The sequence below is a fragment of the Vigna unguiculata genome, chromosome 2, assembly GCF_004118075.2.
Source record: "Vigna unguiculata cultivar IT97K-499-35 chromosome 2, ASM411807v1, whole genome shotgun sequence".
NCBI lineage: Eukaryota > Viridiplantae > Streptophyta > Magnoliopsida > Fabales > Fabaceae > Vigna > Vigna unguiculata.
This window is the reverse complement of record NC_040280.1, coordinates 10,406,491-10,427,274: the sequence shown is the minus strand read 5'-3', so window position 1 is coordinate 10,427,274 and position 20,784 is coordinate 10,406,491. Positions and strand designations below refer to the sequence as shown.

The 20,784-nt window shown below is 50.1% G+C and overlaps 1 protein-coding gene across 1 annotated transcript; it reads left to right on the top strand.

The window, feature by feature from the left end:
* Positions 1 to 230: 230 nt before the first annotated feature.
* Positions 231 to 3,245, top strand: LOC114174461 (glycine-rich cell wall structural protein-like). Its single transcript, XM_028059301.1, has 10 exons — positions 231 to 349; positions 406 to 751; positions 974 to 1,081; positions 1,265 to 1,343; positions 1,428 to 1,587; positions 1,698 to 1,890; positions 2,107 to 2,281; positions 2,367 to 2,499; positions 2,612 to 2,751; positions 2,818 to 3,245. Exons 1-10 carry the CDS (start codon positions 231 to 233, stop codon positions 3,243 to 3,245), a joined length of 1,881 nt encoding a protein of 626 aa, XP_027915102.1.
* The last annotated feature ends 17,539 nt before the right edge of the window (positions 3,246 to 20,784 follow it).

The window sequence follows — 20,784 nt, the reverse complement described above, 5'->3', positions numbered from 1 at the left end:
GGGTTTAGGGTTTTGGTTTAGGGTCTATGGTTAGGGTTTAGTGTTTTGTGTTCATGGTTTAGGGTTTAGGGTTTAGTGTTTAGGGTTTAAAGTTTAGGGTTTATGGTTTAAGGTTTAATGTTTAAGGTTCTAGGTTTAGAGTTTAGGAATTAGGGTTTATGGTTCAGTGTTTAGGGTTTACTATTTATGGTTTATGGTTTACGGTGGTAGTGGTTGTGGTGGTGAGGGTGATGGTGGTGGTTGTTGTGGTGGTAGTGGTTGTGCTGATAGTGGTGATTGTGGTGGTCGTGGTGGCAGTTATAGTGCGGGTCATGGTGGTGGTGTCCATAACGGTGGTGGTGGTGGTGAAGTTAGTTGTGGTGGCGGTGGTGGTTATGGTGGTGTTGACTATGGTGGTGGTGGTAGAGTGGATGTTGGTGGTGATGGTAGTAGTGGTGGTGATTGTCGTGGTAGTAGTGATGGTGGCGATGGTAGTTGTAGTGCTGGTAGCCGACATGGGGGTCGTGGCGGTAGTTGTTGGGTTGGTGGTAATGGTGGTGGTGGTTGTGGTGCTGGTGCTAGTGGATGTCCTAGTGATGGCCGTTGTGGTGGTGGTGTAGTGGCGGTAGTGGTGGTGGTGGTCACAGTGGTGGTGGTTGCGGTTATGGTAGTGGTGGTGGTGACCGTGGTAGTGATTGTGGTAGTTGTGTTGATGGTGGTGGTGGTCGTGGTGGTGGTGGTGGCCATGGTGGTTTCTACTTTAGTGTTTAAGGTTTCGAGGTTTCTAGTTTAGGGTTTAGGGTTTTGGTTTATGGTCTATGGTTAGGGTTTAGTGTTTTGTGTTCATGGTTTAGGGTTTAGGGTTTAATGTTTAGGGTTTAGAGTTTAGGGTTCATGGTTTAAGGTTTAAGGTTTAAGGTTTTAGGTTTAGAGTTTAGGAATTAGGGTTTACGGTTCAGTGTTTATGGTCTATGGTGTATGGTTTATGGTTTAGGATGGTAATGGTTGTGGTTGTGGTGGTGAGGGTGATGGTGGTGGTCGTGGTGGCAGTTATAGTGGTGGTCATGGTGGTGGTGTCCATAACGGTGGTGGTGGTGGTGGCGTTTGTTGTGGTGGTGGTGGTTGTGATGGTGTTGTTGGCTGTGGTGGTGGTGGTGGTGGTGGTGGTGGTGGTGGTTGAGGTGGTGGTGGTGGTTGTGGTGGGTGTGGTGGTGTTGGTTGTGGTGGTAGTGGGGGTGGTGGAGGGGATGGTGGTGTTGATGGTAGTGGTGGTGGTGATTGTCAGGGTAGTGGTGGTGGTGGTCGTGATGGTGCTGGTTGTGGTAGTAGCGGTGGTGGTTGTCATGCTGGTAGCCGACATGGGGGTCCTGGCGGTGGTCGTGGTGGTGGTTGTGGGGTTGGTGGTTATGGTGGTGGTGGTGGTCGTGCTAGTGCTAGTGGATGTGCAGGTGATGTCCGTGGTGGTGGTGGTGGTGGTGGTGGTTGTGCTGGTCATTGTGGTGGTGGTGGCGGTGGTGGCCATGGCATTGTTTGTGGTAGCCATAGCGGTGGTGGCGGTGGATGTGGTTGTTTAGTGGTGGTGAGGGATGTGGAGGGTGTGGTGGTGGGGTTGGTGGTGGTGGTGGTGATGGTGGTAGTGGCGTTGGTGGTGGTGGTGGCGTTGATTGTGTATGTGGTTATGGTAGTGGTGGTGGCCGTAATGGTAGTGATTGTGGTAGGTGTGATGATGGTGGTGGTTGTAGAGGTCGTAGTTGTGGTTGTGGTGGTGGTGGTTGTGGTGCTGGCCTTGGTGGCCTTGGTGGTGGCGTTGGTGGTGCTGCCCGTAGTGGGGTGGTGGGGATGTGGGTGGTGGCTGTGGTGGTGGTGATGGTGGGGGTGAAGGTTGTGATTGTGGTGGTCATAGTGGTCGTGGTGTGGTAGGGGTAGGGATGGTGGTTATGGTTGTGGTCGTGATGATGGTGGTGATGGTGGTGGTCGTGGTGACGATTGTGGTGGTGGTGGTGGTGGTGAGTTTGGTTGTGGTGGTGGTGGTGGTTGTGGTTGTGTTGACTGTGGTGGTGGTGGTGGTGGAGGGGATGGTGGTGGTGGTGGTAGTGGTGGTGGTGGTGGTGGTGATTGTCATGATAGTGGTGGTGCGGCCGTGATGGTGTTGGTTATGGTGGTGGCAGTGGTTGTAGTGATGGTAGTCGACATAGGTGTCGTGTCGGTGGTGGTGGTGGTGGTGGTGGTGGTGGTTGTGGGGTTGGTGGCTGTGGTGGTGGTGCTGCTGCTGCTGATGTTGGTGATGGTCGTGGTGGGGGTGGTAGTTGTGGTGGTGGTGGTGGTGGTTTTGGTTGTGGTGGTGGTTGTGGTGGTGGTGATGTTGGGCATGGTGGTCGCTGTGGTAGTGGTGGTGGTTTTGGTTGTGGGGGTGGTTGTGGTGGTGGTGATGTTGGGCATGGTGGTCGTTGTGGTGGTGGTGGTGGCCATTGCGGTGGTTATGGTAGCCATGGTGGTGGTGGTGGTGGCTGAGGTTGTTTAGTGGTGGTGGTGGTGGATGTGGAGAGTGTGGTGGTGGGGTTGGGGGTGGTGGTGGTGGTGGTAGTGGCGGTGTTGGTGGTGGTGGCGGTGATTGTGTTGGTGGTGATGGTAGTGGTGGTGGCCATAGTGGTGGTGACCGTGGGGGTGATTATGGTAGTTATGGTGATGGTGGTGGTGGTTGTGGTGCTTGTGGTTGTACTGGTGGTGGTTGTGGTTTTGGTGGTGGCGTTGGTGGTGGCGGTGGTGGTCATGGTGGTGGTGGCTGTGGTGGTGATGATGTTTGGGGTGGTGGTGGTGATAGTGGTCGTGGTGTGGTAGGGGTGGGGATGATAGTTCAGGGCGGTGGCTGTGGTGGTTGTGGTGATGGTGGTGATGGTGGAGGTCGTGGCAGCGGTTGTGGGGGTGGTCAGAGTGGTGGTGTCCACCGCGATGGTGGTGGTGGTGGTGGCGTTGGTCGTGGCGGGGATGGTGGTGGTTGTGGTAATGGTGGTGGTGATTGTCATGGTAGTGGTTGTGGTTGCCGTGATGGTGGTGGTTGTAGTGATGGTAGCCGACATGGGGGTCCTGGCTGTGGTCGTGTTGTTGGTGGTTGTGGTGGTGGTGATGGTGGTGCTGGTGATGACCGTGGTGGTGCGGTAGCCGTGGTGCTGGTAGTGGTGGTGGTTGTGGTTGTGGTGTTGGTGGTGTTGGCCGTGGTGGTCGTTGTGGTGGTAGTGGTGGTGGTCGTGGTGGCCGTGGTTTTTTAGTCGTGGGGTGGGGTGTGGTGGCGGTGGTGGTAGTGGCGGTGTTGGTGGTGGTGGCGGTGAATGTGTTGGTGGTTATGGTACTGATGGTGACCGTGGTAGTGATTGTGGTAGTTAGGGCGATCGTGGTGGTGGTCGTGGTGGTGTTTGTGGTTGTGGTGGTGGTGCTTGTGGTGGTGGTGATGGTGGGGGTGGTTTTTGTGGTGGTGGTCGTGATAGTGGTTGTGGTGTGGTAGGGGTAGGGATGATGGTTCAGGGTGGTGGACATGGTGGTTGTGGTGATGATGGTGGTCGTGGCGGCAGTTGTGGTGGTGGTGTCCATCGCGGTGGTGGTGGCGGTGGTTGCTGCCAAGGCCGTGGTGGTGATAGCCATGGTGGTGGTGGTTGTGGTCGTGGTGTTTTAGTGGTGGTGGTGGATGTGGAGGGTGTGGTGTTGGTGGTAGTGGTGGTAGTGGCGGTGTTGGTGGTGGTCGTAGTGATTGTGTTAGTGGTTATGATAGTGGTTGTGGCCGTGGTGGTGATTGTGGTAGTTGTGGTGATCGTGGTTGTGGTGGTGGTGGTGCTTGTGGTTGTGGTGGTGGCCCTGTGTCGCCTTGGTGGTGGCGGTTGTGGTGCTGGCCGTAGTGGAGGTGGTGGTGATGGTGGGAGTGGTGGTTGTGGTGGTGGTTGTGGTGGTGATAATGATCGTGGTGTGGTAGGGGTGGGGATGATGGTTCAGGGGTATGGTCACGGTGGTTGTGGTGGTGGTGATTGTGGTGGTGGTGGTGGTGGTGGTGCTTGTAGTTGTAGTGGTGGTGGTTGTGGTTGTGGTGGTGGCCTTGGTGGTGCTGATGGTGGTCATGGTGGAAGTCGTGGTGGTGGTTGTGGGGGGTGGTCATGGTGGTGGTGTCCATCGCGGTAGTGGTGGCCAAGGCGGTGGTGGTGGTAGCCATGGTGGTGGTTGTGGGTGTTGTGGTGTTTTAGTGGTGGTGGTCGATGTGGAGGGTGAGGTGGTGGGGTTTGTGGTGGTGGTGGTGGTGGTAGTGGCGGTAGTGGTATTTGCGGTTATGGTGTTGGTGGTTATGGTAGTGGTGGTGATCGTGGTGGTGGTGACCGTGGCGATGATTGTGGTAGTTGTGGTGATGGTGGTGGTGGTGGTGGTGCTAGTCGTAGTGGGGCTTGTGGTGGTGGTAGAAGTGGTGCCTGTGGTGATGGTGATGGTGGTGGTGATTGAGGTGGTAGTGGTGATGATAGTAGTGGTGTTGGTGGTGGTGATGGCCGTGGTGATGGTGGTAGTAGTGGTGGTGGTGGTGTTGGCCATGGTGGTCGTTGTGGTGATGGTGGTGGTGGTTGCGGTGGTGGTGGCCATGGCTGTGGATGTGAGAGCCATGGTGGTGGTGGTGGTGGTCGTGGTTGTCTAGTGGTGGTGGTGGACTTGGAGGGGTGGTGGTGGGGTTTGTGGTGTTAGTGGTGGTGCTAGTGGTGGTGCTGGATTTTGCGGGTGTGGTGGTGGGGTTGGTGGTGATGGTGGTGGTGGTGATGGTGGTGGTGGTCGCGGTGATGGTGTTCGTGGTTATCGTAGTGGTGGTGGTGACCGGGTTGGTGATTGTGGTAGTTGCGGTGATGGTGATGGTGGTGGTCGTGGCCGTGGTTGTGGTTGTGGTGGTCGTGGTGTTGGTGGAGGCAATGGTGGTGCTAGTGGTGGTGGTCGTGGTGATTGTCGTGGAAGTGGTGGTGGTGGCCGTGATGGTGGTGGCTGTGGTAGTGCTAGTGGTTGTGGTGGTGGTGGTTGTACTAATGGTAGCCGACATGGGGGTTGTGGCGCTGGTCGTGGTGGCGGCCTGGGATTAGTGGCTGTGGTGGTGGTGGTGGTGGTGGTGGATGTGTTGGTGATGGCCGTGGCAGTGGTGGTAACCGTGGTGGTGGTGGTGGTGGTGGTTGTGGTTGTGGTGGTGGTTATAGTGTTGGTGGTGTTAGCCATGGTAATCGTTGTGGTGGTTGTAGTGGTGGTGGTGGTGGTGATGGTGGTGGCCATGGGGGTGGTTGTGGTAGCCAAGGTAGTGCTGGTGGCCGTGGTTGTTTAGTGGTGGTGGTGGATGTGCAGGGTGTGGTGGTGTTGGTAGTGGCGGTGGTGGTTGTTGCGGTGATGGTGTTGGTGGTTATGGTAGTGGTAGTGGCCGTGGTGGTGGTGACCGTGGTGGTTATTGTGGTAGTTGTGGTGATGGTGGTGGTGGTGGTGGTGCTGGCCGTAGTTGGGCTTGTGGTGGTGGTAGCGCTGGTGCCTGTGGTGATGGTGATGGTGGTTGTGTTTGTGGTGCTAGTGGTGATGGTGGTGGTGGTGGTGGTGGTGGTGGTGGTGTCGGTGATGGCCGTGGTGGTGGTAGTAGTAGTTGTGGCCGTGGTGGGGGCCATGTTGGGGGTCGTGCTGATGGTGGTGCGGTGGTTGTTGTGGTTGTGGTGGTGGTGGTGTTGGCCATGGTGGTCGTTGTGGTTGTGGTGGTGGTTGTGTCGGTGGTGGTGGCCATGTTGGTGGTTGTGAGAGCCATGGTGGTGGTGGTGGTGGCCGTCATTGTTTAGTTGTGGTGGTGGACTTGGAGGGTGTGGTGGTGGGGTTGGTGGTGGCAGTGGCGGTGTTGGTGGTGGTGGCGGCAATTGTGTTGGTGGTTATGGTAATGGTGGTGGTCATAGTGTTTGTGACCGTGGTGGTGATTGTGGTAGTTGTGGTGATGGTGGTGGTGGTGGTGGTGGTGCTTGTGGTTGTGGTGGTGGTGGTTGTGGTGGTGGCCTTGGTGGCCTTGGTAGTGGCGGTGGTGGTGCTAGCCGTAGTGGAGGTGGTGGTGGTGGTGGTTGTGGAGGTGGTGATGGTGGGGGTTGTTGTTGTGGTGGTGGTCGTGATAGTGGTTGTGGTGTGGTAAGGGTGGGTATGATGGTTCAAGTTGGTGGCAGTAGTGGTTGTGGTGATGGTGGTGATGGTGGTGGTCGTGGTGGTGGTTGTGGTGCTGGTCATGGTGGTGGTTTCCATTGCGGTGGTGGCGTTGGTTGTGGTGGTGGTGGTTGTGGTGGTGTTGGCTGTGGTGGTGGTGGTGGTGGTGGTGGCGGTGGTGGTTGCCAAGGCGGTGGTTGTGGTAGCCATGGTGGTGGTGGTGCTGGCCATGGTGTTTTAGTTGTTGTGCTGGATATGGAGGGTGTGTTGGTGGGGTTTTTGGTGATGGTGGTGTTGGCTGTGGTGGTGGTGGTGGTGGTGGTGGTGGCGGTGGTGGTTGATGAAGGATTATCTTTTTCCTTTTTAAAGATTATTGAATATGGTGTGAGTTGATTAAGAAAACTAAGTGAAATCCCCACTGGACATTAAGATAGCAAGCTATCTAGATGTGAAGGTTCCTTTCACAAAGCTCAAGAGAAGACGATGATGGATTGATTCAAAACAAAAAGGAAATGGAAAGCACATAAACCATAGAAAATCAAGAACAATTAAAGGAAGAAGAAAACATAAAATGAAAAGGAAAGGAATGGTAAAAATGTGAGAAGCACGCCACTATAAGGTTAGGCTAGAAGCCATGGCAACCTTGAAGATGAGTGGATGTGTTTTTACTTCAAAATGTTCAATCCTTTTACATGTCTAGGACCACCCCTTATATAGAAGAGTTTAGGGGCCTCTAAGCAAATAAAAGATACCTAAGGATGTCTCTACAAAAACCTAACCCTAGCTTCTAGAAACTAGGTCAAATAAGGTTACAAAAATGAGAGACAAAAGACCTAACTTTGGTGTGTGCAAGGCTAATTTCGTTCTAGCACTAAAGGAGACAAAGAATGTGTCTCACATGTCTCCAAAAAGTGGCCAAAGTGTGCTAAAAACAAAAGAGACCAAAGGTACATAGGTAGTACACTAGCTTCATGGCTTTTACTTTATGCTTTATGTCTTTGCTTTACTCTCTCCTCCACATCATTTAAGCTCCCCAATCACCGTGCACTACCTAGCATTGCTTTCTTACTCCTAATTAACCTACAAAGCAAATACACATAGATTAGCATGTTGGCTTAAGTCAAGTCAACTTTGGTCAACAAGTCAAACCTAGTCAAAGGTCAACAAGTCAACTAAAGTTGATTCAACTAAGTCAACTTTGGGAATCAAAAATAACAAATACAAATGAAAGGGATGAAGGATTAATGAACTTCCTTTCTAAACATGCTTAGTCTTCCTAAGCATGTGCCTCCATCCTTGGTTGGGGTCAATCCTTCATCATCCTCCCCTCCTTGGTGAGAATTTGACCACAAATTCTTTAAGCCTTTGTAGATGGAGCTTGACTTGATTTGGGGGAGTATTTGTGTCTCCCTTTTATGAGCTCTTGTTCCATCCTTTCTAAGGTTATTACCCCTAGGTTTGGTTAGGCCATCTTTATTTTCTAGACTATTCTTCCTCTCTTGCTTGTGCTTTGGGCCTTCCTTTTTGGCTTGGGAAGAGAAGGAAGGGTGATGTACATCTTGCTTTGGAAGAATTTTTTTGTAGGCAAGTAACACCTTGGTGAAAGCTTGCCCCTTTTCTTTTTCTTCTTTATCTTTTCTTATTATATTTCTATCCTTATTAACTTCTTGAGGTGATAGAGTAGTAAAGTGGTCTTTTTCCCATTTATGAAGAAAATGTATTGGTATGTATGGCCATCATGTAAAGTTTGTTTATCAAATTGTCATGGCCTACCTAGTAAGATATGTGTGACTTCCATGGGAACAACATCACATAGCACCTCATCTTTGTAGCTTCCTATAGAGAAGTTAATTAGGACTTGTTTATTGACATCTATTTCTCCCTCTTTACTTATCCAAGCAAGCTTGTAGGGCTTAGCATGAGGAATGGTCTCTAAGCAAAGCTTTTCCACCAACCTTGTGCTAGCTACATTGGTACTACTTCCTCCATCAATAATTAGAGAGCAAACCCATTTGTTAATTTTGCATCTAGATTGAAAAATGTTTTCTCTTTGAGTTGGCTCAAGCTCACTTTGATCTTGACCTATCATGTGCCTTAATAACATAGGGTCTTTCTCAAAAATTTTAGTTTTACTAGAGGAAGAAGATTCTTTTAAAAGAGAATGGGGAGATGAGTGTTCACTTTCAACATCATTACTCTTCTTTAAGATCATGGTCCTTTTGGTTGGGCAATTTAAAGCAATGTGATTATAACCCAAACATTTAAAACATTTAATGGAACTTGATCTTTGAGCAGTGGAATGGTGAATGTGATCACTTGGTGACTTACTTTTACTTGGTGGTTCTTGATGAGAGTTAGAAGGGAACTTATCATGTTTCTTTTTATCCTTTCCCTTCCATGAGTGACTAAAGTAGTGGTTCGATGAGTAACTCTTCCTTGCCCTTCTTTTTCTTTTCAATTGAATTTCAACCCCAAGGGCAAGTGTGAAAACATTTTCAAGAGTGGAGTACTCATACAACTCTACTTGGTCTTGTATGTCTCTCCTAAGACCACTCACAAATCTTTTTATTTTCTCTTTGTTAGTTTCTTTTATTTCAACCCTACGCATTTGAGACTCTAATTCTTTAAAGTACTCACTCACACTCATAGAACCTTGGTGAAGCCTTTGGAGCTTCAAAAGAAGTTCCTTCCTATAGGAGGGAGGAACAAATCCAGCGCGCATAAGAGATTTAATGTCCATTCAAGAAGCCGCGGTGGCCCTTGGTCATAATTCTTACAAACTTTATGCCACCAAGTATTGGCATACTCCAAAAATCCTAAAACTACTAGATCAACTTGCGCCTAGAATGCCCTCTTTTCCTGGGCTCTCTTTCTTTCTCCCTAGCGTCAAGCCTTTGAATGTGCTCTTGGATTCTTAGGTCACTTTGCTCCTTGTCTTTTCTCAATTGTTCAAAGGCCTCCTTCCTAGACAACTCCAAATCCCGAAGCAATCTTATCAATGTATTGTTTTTGTTTGGTGTAGGTGCATTTGATGAACTTGCCATGATTCCTACAACAAAAACACTCAAATCGGAGACAAAATAAATTGATTAGAGGTTAGACATCATGAAAACCGAGACCAAATCCAACCCAAAATGTAACCCAAGTGTTTAGATCACTCTCCCAAAGTAACAAGGCAAGGCTAGCGCTCAAAATCCACCAAAGGAGTGAAGCAAACACTTTTCAAAACTTGTTCAAAACCTTTCAAATGCAATACAAGTGATTCGGCCACAACATCCCAAGAGTTTCAAGAAAAGAAAACTACTAAGACAAAACAAAGAACACCTAGTGACAAGCAAGAAAAGCACAAAAACAAGGAAAGCTAAACTCTAAAGAAGAAAAGTTTGAGACAAAACTTTTAACAAGACTAAAACAATGAAAAACACTTTTAAGGACTTTATGGAAAGCATTTGAACAAGCCAAGATTATACCTCAAATCATGCATACACCAAGAAAGATCATAACCAAGTTAAAGCATGGAACTAATTTGCCAATATCACCCAAAATCCAAGTATAAAATATGGTAGCATAACACCTAGTAAAAATGGCCAAATGGATTCACCAAGCAACACATTAGCTCTCGGCCAAACAGTTTTTGGTCATGAACATATTTTTTCTTTTCAAAACTAGGTACTTAAGATGATGAAAATGATATTTTAGGGTGTCTTGAACACTTAGTTCCTTAAAAATTAGGTCAAAATCAATTTCAAGGAGCATGCTACAACAAAAGGCATAGATCTCATGAAATAGCTCAAATACTTAGAAACAAGAATAAGAAAACTCAAAGAAGCATATGACATATGACTCAAGCAAAAGTTAGACACATTTAAAGACTCAACATAACATACACAAAGACATAAACATGTAGCTATCATGCATTTAAACTCATGGATTTGAGGCTCAAAGAATAAGCATCCAAAGACATGTTATCCAACCACATTTAGGAGTAAGAAGAGTACCAAAAACAGTAGCCAAAACTACCCAACATAACCTGAAAAACGTTGATTCACAGTGATCTCGGCAGCTCTGACCTTTGCTCACTATTTCAGTCATAACTCTCTCCACAAAACTTCAAATGCATTGGTTCTATTTTTGTTAAAAACTAGACTAACAAAGCTTTCTTTTGACATCAAGAACGTAATTTTTGGACCACTGAGCAGCTGCAGTTTAATCTTTTAAAATCGTGAACAGTTTCTTCCAGCATTCTTTTTTGTGCAATGGAAGTGGATTTGAACCATTCAAAGATAGCTACAACAAGAAGAGGTTAGCACCCGAAAAACACCATATTCAAGATAACCTAGGCTCTAGATACCAAATGATGAAGGATTATCTTTTTCCTTTTTAAAGATTATTGAATATGGTGTGAGTTGATTAAGAAAACTAAGTGAAATCCCCACTGGACATTAAGATAGCAAGCTATCTAGATGTGAAGGTTCTGTTCACAAAGATCAAGAGAAGAAGATGATGGATTGATTCAAAACAAAAAGGAAATGGAAAGCACATAAACCACAGAAAATCAAGAACAATTAAAGGAAGAAGAAAACATAAAATGGAAAGGAAAGGAATGGTAAAAATGTGAGAAGCACGCCACTACAAGGCTAGGCTAGAAGCCATGGCAACCTTGAAGATGAGTGGATGTGTGCCGCCACTTGCTATGCAAGATAAGGCTTAAAAGTATTCACTCCCAAGGGAGGAAACTCTCACAAATGGTTGAGACACAAGAGTGTTTTTACTTCAAAATGTTCAACCCTTTTACATGTCTAGGACCACCCCTTATATAGAAGAGTTTAGGGGCCTCTAAGCAAATAAAAGATACCTAAGGATGTCTCTACAAAAACCTAACCCTAGCTTCTAGAAACTAGGTCAAATAAGGTTACAAAAATGAGAGACAAAAGACCTAACTTTGGTGTGTGCAAGGCTAATTTCGTTCTAGCACAAAAGGAGACAAAGAATGTGTCTCACATGTCTCCAAAAAGTGACCAAAGTGTGCTAAAAACAAAGGAGACCAAAGGTACTTAGGTACACTAGCTTCATGGCTTTTACTTTATGCTTTATGTCTTTGCTTTACTCTCTCCTCCACATCATTTAAGCTCCCCAATCACCATGCACCACCTAGCATTGCTTTCTTACTCCTAATTAACCTACAAAGCAAATAAACATAGATTAGCATGTTGGCTTAAGTCAAGTCAACTATAGTCAACAAGTCAAACCTAATCAAAGGTCAACAAGTCAACTAAAGTTGATTCAACTAAGTCAACTTTGGGAATCAAAAATAACAAATACAAATGAAAGGGATGAAGGATTAATGAACTTCCTTTCTAAACATGCTTAGTCTTCTTAAGCATGTGCCTCCATCCTTGGTTGGAGTCAATCCTTCATCAGTGGTGGCCAAGGCGGTGGTTGTGGTAGCCTTGGTGGTGGTGGTGGTGGCCGTGGTATTTTAGTTAATGTGGTGGATATGGAGGGTGTGGTGGTGGGGTTTGTGGTGATGGTGCTGGTGGTGGTAGTGGCGGTGGTGGTGGTGGCAGCGGTGATTGTGTTGGTGGTTATGGTAGTGGTGGTGGCCATAGTGGTAGTGATCGTGGTGGTGATTATAGTAGTTATGGTGATGGTGGTGGTGGTAATGGTGGGGGTGCTGGTAGTTGTGGTGGTGGTGGTTGTGGTGGTGGCTTTAGTGGTAGGGGTTGTGGTGCTGGCCGTAGTGGAGGTGGTGGTGATGGTCATGATGGGGTTGGTGGTTGTGGTGGTGGTGGTGATAGTGGTGGTGGTGTGGTAAAGGTGGGGATGATTGTTCAGTGTTGTGGTCGTGGTGGTTTTGGTTATGCTGGTGATGGTGGTGGTGATGGCGGTGCTATTTGCCATGGTAGTCGTTGTGCTGCTGATGGTGGTTGTGGTGGTGGTGGTGGTGGTTGTCATGGTGGTGGTTATGGTAGCCATGGTCGTGGTGGTTGTGGCCGTGGTTATTTTGTGGTGGTGGTGGATGTGTAGGGTGTGGTGGTGGGGTTGGGGGTGGTGGTGGTGCTCGTAGTGGCAGTGTTGGTGGTGGTGGCGGTGATCGTGTTAGTGGTTATGGTAGTGGTGGTGGCCTAGTGGTGGTGACTGTGGGGGTGATTATGATAGTTATGGTGATGGTGGTGGTGGTGGTTGTGCTGGCCATAGTGGGGCTTGCGGTGGTGGTAGCAGTGGTGCCTGTGGTGATGGTGATGGTGCTTGGTGAAGGATTGACCCCAACCAAGGATGGAGGCACATGCTTAAGAAGACTAAGCATGTTTAGAAAGGAAGTTCACTAATCCTTCATCCCTTTCATTTGTGTTTTTTATTTTTGATTCCCTAAGTTGACTTAGTTGAATCAACTTTAGTTGACTTCTTGACCTTTGACTAGGTTTGACTTGTTGACTATAGTTGACTTGACTTAAGCCAACATGTCAATATATGTTTATTTGCTTTGTAGGTTAATTAGGAGTAAGAAAGCAATGCTAGGTGGCGCATGGTGATTGAGGAGCATAAATGATGTGGAGGAGAGAGTAAAGCAAAGGCATAAAGCATAAAGTAAAAGGGATAAAACAAGTGTACCTATGTACCTTTGGTCTCCTTTGTTTTTAACACACTTTGGCCACATTTTGGAGACATATGAGACACATTCTTTGTCTCCTTTTGTGCTAGAACGAAATTAGCCTTGCACACACCATAGTTAGCTCTTTTGTCTTTCTTTTTTTTGTAACCTTATTTGACCTAGTTTCTAGAAGTTAGGGTTAGGTTTTCTTAGAGACATCCTTAGGTATCTTTTATTTGCTTAGAGGCCCCTAAACTCTTCTATATAAGGGGTGCTCCTAGACATGTAAAAGGGTTGAACATTTTGAAGTAAAAACACTCTTGTGTCTCAACCATTTGTGAGAGTTTCCTCCCTTGGGAGTGAATACTTCTAAGCCTTATCTTGCATAGCAAGTGGCGGCACATATCCACTCATCTTCAAGGTTGCCATGGCTTCTAGCCTAGCCTTATAGTGGCGTGCTTCTCACATTTTTACCATTCCTTTCCTTTCTATTTTATGTTTTCTTCTTCCTTTAATTGTTCTTGGTTTTCTATGGTTTATGTGCTTTCCATTTCCTTTTTGTTTTGAATCAATCCATCATCTTCTTCTCTTGAGCTTTGTGAAAGGAACCTTCACATCTAGATAGCTTGCTATCTTAATGTCCAGTAGGGATTTCACTTAGCTTTCATAACCAACTCACACCATATTTAATAATCTTAAAAAGAAACAAGATAATCCTTGATCAGTGGTGGTAGTGGTGATGATGATGGTGGTGGTGGTGGTGGTGATGGCCGTGGTGGTGGTGGTAGTAGTGGTGATCGTGGTGCAGACCGTATAGGGGGTCGTGGTAGTAGTGGTGGTGGTGGTTGTGGTTGTGGTGTTAGTTGTGGTGGTGGTGGTGTTGGCCATGGTGGTTGTTGTGGTGGTGGTGGTGGTGGTGGTGGCGGCGATGATTGTGTTGGTGGTTATGGTAGTTGTGGTGGCCATAGTGGTGGTGATCGTGGTGGTGATTATAGTAGTTGTGGTGATGGTGGTGGTGGTAATGGTGGGGGTGATGGTGGTTGTGGTGGTGGTGGTTGTGTTGGTGGCCTTGGTGGCCTTGGTGGTAGGGGTTGTGGTGCTGGCCGTAGTGGAGGTGGTGGTGATAGTGGTGGTGGCTGTGGTGATGGTCATGATAGGGTTGGTGGTTGTGGTGGTGGTGGTGATAGTGGTGGTGGTGTGGTAGAGGTGGGGATGATTGTTCAGTGTTGTGGTCGTGGTGGTTTTGCTTATGCTGGTGATGGTGGTGGTGATGATGGTGCTGTTTGCCATGGTAGTCGTTGTACTAGTGATGGTGGTTGTGGTGGTGGAGGTGGTTGCCATGGCGGTGGTTGTGGTAGCCATGGTCGTGGTGGTTGTGGCCGTGGTTATTTAGTGGTGGTGGTCGATGTGTATGGTGTGGTGTTGGTGGTGGTGATGGTGGCGGTGATTGTGTTGGTGGTTATGGTAGTGGTGGTGGCCGTAGTGGTGCTGACTGTGGGAGTGATTATGATAGTTATGGTGATTGTGGTGGTGGTGGTGGTGGTGGTGGTAGTGGTGGGGATTGCGGTGGTGATTGTGGTGATGGTGGTGGTGGTTGTCATTGTGGTTTTGATGGTTATTCCAGTTGTGGTATGGGTTGTGGTGGTTAGTGTGGTGGTGGTGTTGGTGCTGTTGGTGGTTATGGTGGTGGTGGTGGAAGTGGTGATGGTAGTGGTGATAGTGGCGGATGTCCTGCTGGTGATAGTGGTGGTGATTGTGGTGGTGTTGGGGTTGGCTGTGGTTGTGGTGGTTCGGGTGGCGGTTGTTGTGGTTGTGGTGGAAGTGGTCGTGGTGGTCATGATGGTGGGGGCTATAGTGGTGGCCATGGTGGTGGTGCTGGTAGTTCTGGTGGTAGTGGTGATGGTGGTGAGTGTGATGGTGGTGGTGGTGGATGTGGTTGTGATGGTGGTGGTGGTGGTGTGGCCATGGTGGTGGTTGTGGGTTGTGGTAGTAGTCGTGATGGTAGTGGTGGTGATTGTGGTGGTGGTGGTAGTTGACGTGCTGGAACGGTGGTGGTTGGGGTGGTGGTTGTGTTGGTGGTGGTGGTGGTGGTTGTGGTTGTGGGGACTATGGTGGTGGTGGTTATGATGGTGATCGTGGTGATGATGGTGATTGCCGTGGTGGTAGTGGTGGTGGCCATAATGGTGGTGCTGGTGGTTATGATGGTAGTGGTGGTGGTGATGGTGAGTGTGATGGTGGTGATGGTGGTTGTGCTGGTGGTGGTGGTTGTGATGGTGGTGGTGGTGGTGGTGGTGGTGGTGGTTGTGGTGGTGGTGGTGGTGATTACCATTGTGGTGGTGGTGGTTTTTTCAGTTGTGGTGGTGGTCTGGGTGCTGTTGGGTGTTATGGTGGTGGTGGTGGTGGCGCTGGTTATGGTGGAGGTTGTGGAACTGGTGGTGGTGATTGTGATGGTGGTGGTATTGAGGGTGGTCGTGGATGTGGTTGTAGTGGTTGTGGGTTGTGGTAGTAGTGGTGATGGTGGTGGTGGTGGTGGTGGTTATGGCACTGGTGGAGTGGTGGGGGTGGAGGTGATGGTTGTTGTTGTGGTGGCGGTGGTGGTGGTAGAAGTGGTGGTGGTGGCTGTGGTCATCGTGGTTGAGATGATAGTCGTGGTGGCGGTGGTGGTGGTGGTGATCACTGTGGTGGTAGTGCTGGTCGCCGTGGCGGTAGTTGTTATGGTGGTCATGGTGCTGTTGGTGGTGATGGTGGTGGTAGTGGTGGTGGCACTAGTGGTGGTGGAGGTTGTGGCGATGGTGGTGGTTGTGGTAGTGGTGGCTGTGGTGGTGTCTGTGGTGGTGTAGATGGTGGTGGTGGCTATGGTGGTGGTGGTGGTGATTACCGTTGTGGTGGTTATGGTGTTTGCAGTTGTGGTGGTGATCTTGGTGCTGCTGGTGGTTATGGTGGTGGTGGCGCTGGTGGTGGTGGAGGTTGTGGCGCTGGTGGTGGTTGTGGTAGTGCTGGTGATTGTGCTGGTATTGAGGCTGGTCGTGAATGTGGTAGTTCTGGTTGTGGGTTGTGGTAGAAGTGGTAGTGGTGGTGTAGTGGTGGCACTGGTGGGGTGGTGGTGGCACTAGTGGGGTAATGGTGGTTGGGTGATGGTTGTTGTGGTGGTGGTGGTCGTCGTGGTGGAAGTGGTGGTGGTGGCTGTGGTGGTCGTGGTTGTGACGGTGGCCATGGTGGTGTAGAGGGTGTTGGTCATGGTGGTGGTGGTGATTGTCGTGGTGGTAGTGATGGTGGCTGTGGTGGTGGTGTTGGTGGTTGTGGTGTTGGTGGTGATGGTGGTGGTGATGGTGGTGAGTGTGATGGTGGTGGTGGTGGTTATGGTGGTGGAGGTTGTGGTGGTGGTGGTGGGTGTTTGGCCGTGGTGGTGGTGGTGGGTTGTGGTAGTAGTGATGATGGTAGAGGTGGTGGTGGTGATTGTGGTGGTGGTGCTGTGGTGGTGGTGGTTGTGACGGTGGTCGTTGTGGTGATGGTGATTATCGTGGTGGTAGTGGTGGTGGCCATGGTAGTGGTGCTAATGGTTGTGGTGGTGTTAGTGGTGATGAGGGTGAGTGTGATGGTGGTGGTGGTGGTGATGGTTGTGACAGTGGCCTTTGTGGAAGTGGTGGTGTTTGTGGTGGTGGTGGTGGTTATTGTCGTTGTGGTGGTGGTGGTGGTTATTGTCGTTGTGGTGGTGGTGGTTTTGGTAGTTGTGGTGGTTTGTGTGGTCGTGGTAGTGGTGGTGATGGTGGCGGTGGTGGTGATGGTGGTGGTAGTGGTGGTCATGGAGGCGGTAGTCATGGTGGTGGTTGTGGTAGTGGTGGTGATAGTGGTGGTGGTGGTGATTGTGATGGTGGTGGTGGGTTGTGGTGGTATTGAGGGTGGTCGTGGATGTGGTGGTGGTGGTTGTGGGTTATTGTAGTAGTGGTGATGGTGGTGGTACTGGTGGGGTGGTGGGGGTGGAGGTGATAGATGTTGTGGTTGTGGTAGTGGTGGTGGTGGAAGTGGTTGTAGTGGTTGTGGTCGTCGTGGTTGTGATGGTGGTCATGGTGGCGGTGGTGGTTAAGGCCGTGGTGGTGGTGGTGATCGCTGTGGTGGTGGTTGCGATGGTGATTGTGGTGGTGGTGGTGGTGGTGGTGGCGCTGGTGGTGGTTGTGGTAGTGCTGGTGATTGTGCTGGTATTGAGGCTGGTCGTGAATGTGGTAGTTCTGGTTGTGGGTTGTGGTAGAAGTGGTGGTGGTGGTGTAGTGGTGGCACTGGTGGGGTGGTGGTGGCACTAGTGGGGTAATGGTGGTTGGGTGATGGTTGTTGTGGTGGTGGTGGTCGTCGTGGTGGAAGTGGTGGTGGTGGCTGTGGTGGTCGTGGTTGTGACGGTGGCCATGGTGGTGTAGAGGGTGTTGGTCATGGTGGTGGTGGTGATTGTCGTGGTGGTAGTGATGGTGGCTGTGGTGGTGGTGTTGGTGGTTGTGGTGTTGGTGGTGATGGTGGTGGTGATGGTGGTGAGTGTGATGGTGGTGGTGGTGGTTATGGTGGTGGAGGTTGTGGTGGTGGTGGTGGGTGTTTGGCCGTGGTGGTGGTGGTGGGTTGTGGTAGTAGTGATGATGGTAGAGGTGGTGGTGGTGATTGTGGTGGTGGTGCTGTGGTGGTGGTGGTTGTGACGGTGGTCGTTGTGGTGATGGTGATTATCGTGGTGGTAGTGGTGGTGGCCATGGTAGTGGTGCTAATGGTTGTGGTGGTGGTAGTGGTGATGAGGGTGAGTGTGATGGTGGTGGTGGTGGTGATGGTTGTGACAGTGGCCTTTGTGGAAGTGGTGGTGTTTGTGGTGGTGGTGGTGGTTATTGTCGTTGTGGTGGTGGTGGTGGTTATTGTCGTTGTGGTGGTGGTGGTTTTGGTAGTTGTGGTGGTTTGTGTGGTCGTGGTAGTGGTGGTGATGGTGGCGGTGGTGGTGATGGTGGTGGTAGTGGTGGTCATGGAGGCGGTAGTCATGGTGGTGGTTGTGGTAGTGGTGGTGATAGTGGTGGTGGTGGTGATTGTGATGGTGGTGGTGGGTTGTGGTGGTATTGAGGGTGGTCGTGGATGTGGTGGTGGTGGTTGTGGGTTATTGTAGTAGTGGTGATGGTGGTGGTACTGGTGGGGTGGTGGGGGTGGAGGTGATAGATGTTGTGGTTGTGGTAGTGGTGGTGGTGGAAGTGGTTGTAGTGGTTGTGGTCGTCGTGGTTGTGATGGTGGTCATGGTGGCGGTGGTGGTTAAGGCCGTGGTGGTGGTGGTGATCGCTGTGGTGGTGGTTGCGATGGTGATTGTGGTGGTGGTGGTGGTGGTGGTGGTTGTGGTGGTTGTTCCAGTTGTGGTGTTGGTTGTGGTGGTTAGTTTGGTAGTGGTGTTGGTGCCGCTGGTGGTTAAAGTGGTGGTGGTGGAAGTGGTGATGATAGTGGTGCTAGTGGTAGATGTGGTTGTGGTGATAATGGTGGTGATTGTGATGGTGTTGGGGTTGGTTGTGGTGGTGGTGGTTGGGGTGGTGGTTGTAGTGGTTGGGGTGGTGGTTGTAGTGGTCGTGGTTGTGGTGGTCGTGGTGGTTGTGGTGGTGGGGGCTGTGGTGGTGGTGGTTGTGACGGTGGCCTTGGTGGAAGTGGTGGTGGTGGCCGTGGTGGTGGTGCTGTTTATTGTCGTTGTGGTGGTGGTTATTTTTGCAGTTGTGTTGGTTAGTGTGGTGGTGGTCTTTGTGTTGGTGGTGGTTATGGTGGTGGTGGTGGTTGTGGTTGTGGTGGTGGTGATGGTGGTGGTCGTGGAGGCAGTGGTGGTAGTCATGGTGGTGGTTGTGGTAGTGGTGGTGATGGTGGTGGTGGTGGTTGTCGTAGTGTATGGTTAAGGTTTATTGTTTAGTGCTTATGGCTCAGGTTTTACAGTTTAGGTTTTAGGGTTTAAGGTTTAAGGTTTAGGATTTAGGGTTTATTTTTTAGGATTTAGGGGTGGTGGAGGTGCCCGTGGAGGTAGTGTTGGTGACCATGGTCGTGGTTTTCGTGGGTGTGGTGGTGGTGGTGGTTCTGGTGGTAGTGGTGGTGGTTCTGGTGGTGGTGGTGGTGGTGATGGTTGTGGTTGTGGTAGTGGTGGTGATAGTGGTGGTGGTGGTGGTGGTCGTGGTGGTGTATAGTGGTATTGGTGATGGTGGTGGTGGTCATGGTAGGGGTGGCGGTTGTGGTGGTGGTTATAGTGGTGGTGGTAGTGGTCGTGGTCGTGGTGGTGGGTGGCGTCCTTGTGGTGACGGTTGTGGGGTTTGTTGTGGTCGTGGCTGTAGTGGTGGTGATGGTGGTGGTTGTGGCGGTGGTGGCAATGGTGGTCGTAGTGGTTGTGGTGGTGGTGTTCGTGGTGGTGGTGGTGGTGGTCTGGGTTTTTATGGCCGTGGTGGTTGATATTAGGGTGGTGGTGGTAGTGATGGGGGGGGTGATGGTGGTGATTTTAGGGTTTAAGGTTTATGGTCAGTACTTAAGGTCAAGGGTGTATGGTTTGTTGTTGAGGGTGGTTGTGGTGGTGGTGGTGGAGGTTGTGGTGGTGGTGGTGGTGATGGTGATTGTAGTGGTGGTCGTGGAAGCGGTGGTGTCGTGGTGGTGGTTATGGTAGTGGTGGTGATGGTGGTGGTGGTGGTTATCGAATTGTATGGTTAAGCTTTATTGTTTAGTGTTTATAGTTCAGGGTTTCCAGTTTAATGTTCAGGATTTATGGTTTATTATTTAGGGTTTAGGGTGGTGGTGGTGGTCGTGGTGGTACTGGTGGTGGTTTCTGTGGGTGTGGTGGTGCTGGTGGTTGTCGTGTGGTGGTGGTGGTTGTGGTAGTGGTAGTGATGGTGGTGGTGCTGGTGGTTGTGGTGGCGATGGTGGTGGTGGTGGTGGCGATGGTGGTGGTGGTGGTGATGGTGGTGGTCGTGGTGGTAGTGAGGGTGACGTTGGTGGTTGTGGTGGTGGTGCTGGTGGTCGTGGTGGTTGTTGCCGTGGTGGTTGTTGTGGTGGTGGTGGTGGTGGTGGCGATGGTGTTGGTGGGGTGGTGGTGGTAGTGGTGGTTGTAGTGGTGGTGGTGGTGGTTGTAGTGGTGGTGGTGGTGGTATGGCCATGGTGGTGGTTGTGGGTTGTGGTAGTAGTGGTGATGGTAGTGGTGGTGGTGGTGATTGCTATTGCCGTGGTGGGATCGTGGTGGTTGGGATGCTGGTTGTGTTGGTTATGGTTATGGTGGTGTGGGCTGTGGTCGTGGTGGTGGTTGTCAAGGTGAGATGGTGGTGGTGGTGATTGTTGTGGTGGAGGTGGTGGCAGCCGTGGTGGTGGCCATGGTGGTGGTTTTGGTAGTTGTGGTGGTGGTGGTGGTGGTGATGGTGGTGGTGGTGGTGGTGGCGGCCGTGGTGGTGGCCATGGTGGTGGTGTTGGTAGTTGTGGTGGTGGTGGTGGCCGTGGTGGTTGTAATGGTGGTAACCATGGAGGTGGTGGTCTTGTTGTGATGGTGGAGGTCATGGTCGTGGGTGTGGTGGTGGTGGCTGCTGTGGGGGTGGCCATGGTGGTGGTGCTGCTGGTCGTGGTTGGGGTGGTGGATTACTGTTTGGTCTCGTAAGAACAACTTTAGGTTTCAGGATTCAGGGTTTATGGTTTAGGGTTTATGGTTCAGGGTTCAAGATTCATGATTCAGGGTTTAGGGTTTAGGGTTTAATGCTTAGTGTTTATGGTTTAGGGTTTCGGGTTTCGGGTTTCGGGTTTAGGGTTTACGGTTAGGGTTTAGTGCTTAGTGTTTATGGTTTAGGGTTTAGGGTTTAGCGTTTATGGTTTAATGTTCAGAGTTTAGGGTTTAGGGTTTAAGGCTTAACGTTTAGAGTTTAGGGTTCAAGGTTTATGGTCAGTGTTTAAGGTCTAGGGTTTATGATTTATTGTTAAGGGTGGTTTTGGTGGTCGTGGTGGTGGAGGTTGTGGTGGTGGCGGTGGTGGCCTGGGTGGTGGTGCTGGTGGCCGCGGTGGTGGTGGTGGTTGTGATGGTGGTGGTGGTTGTTGTCGTTGTG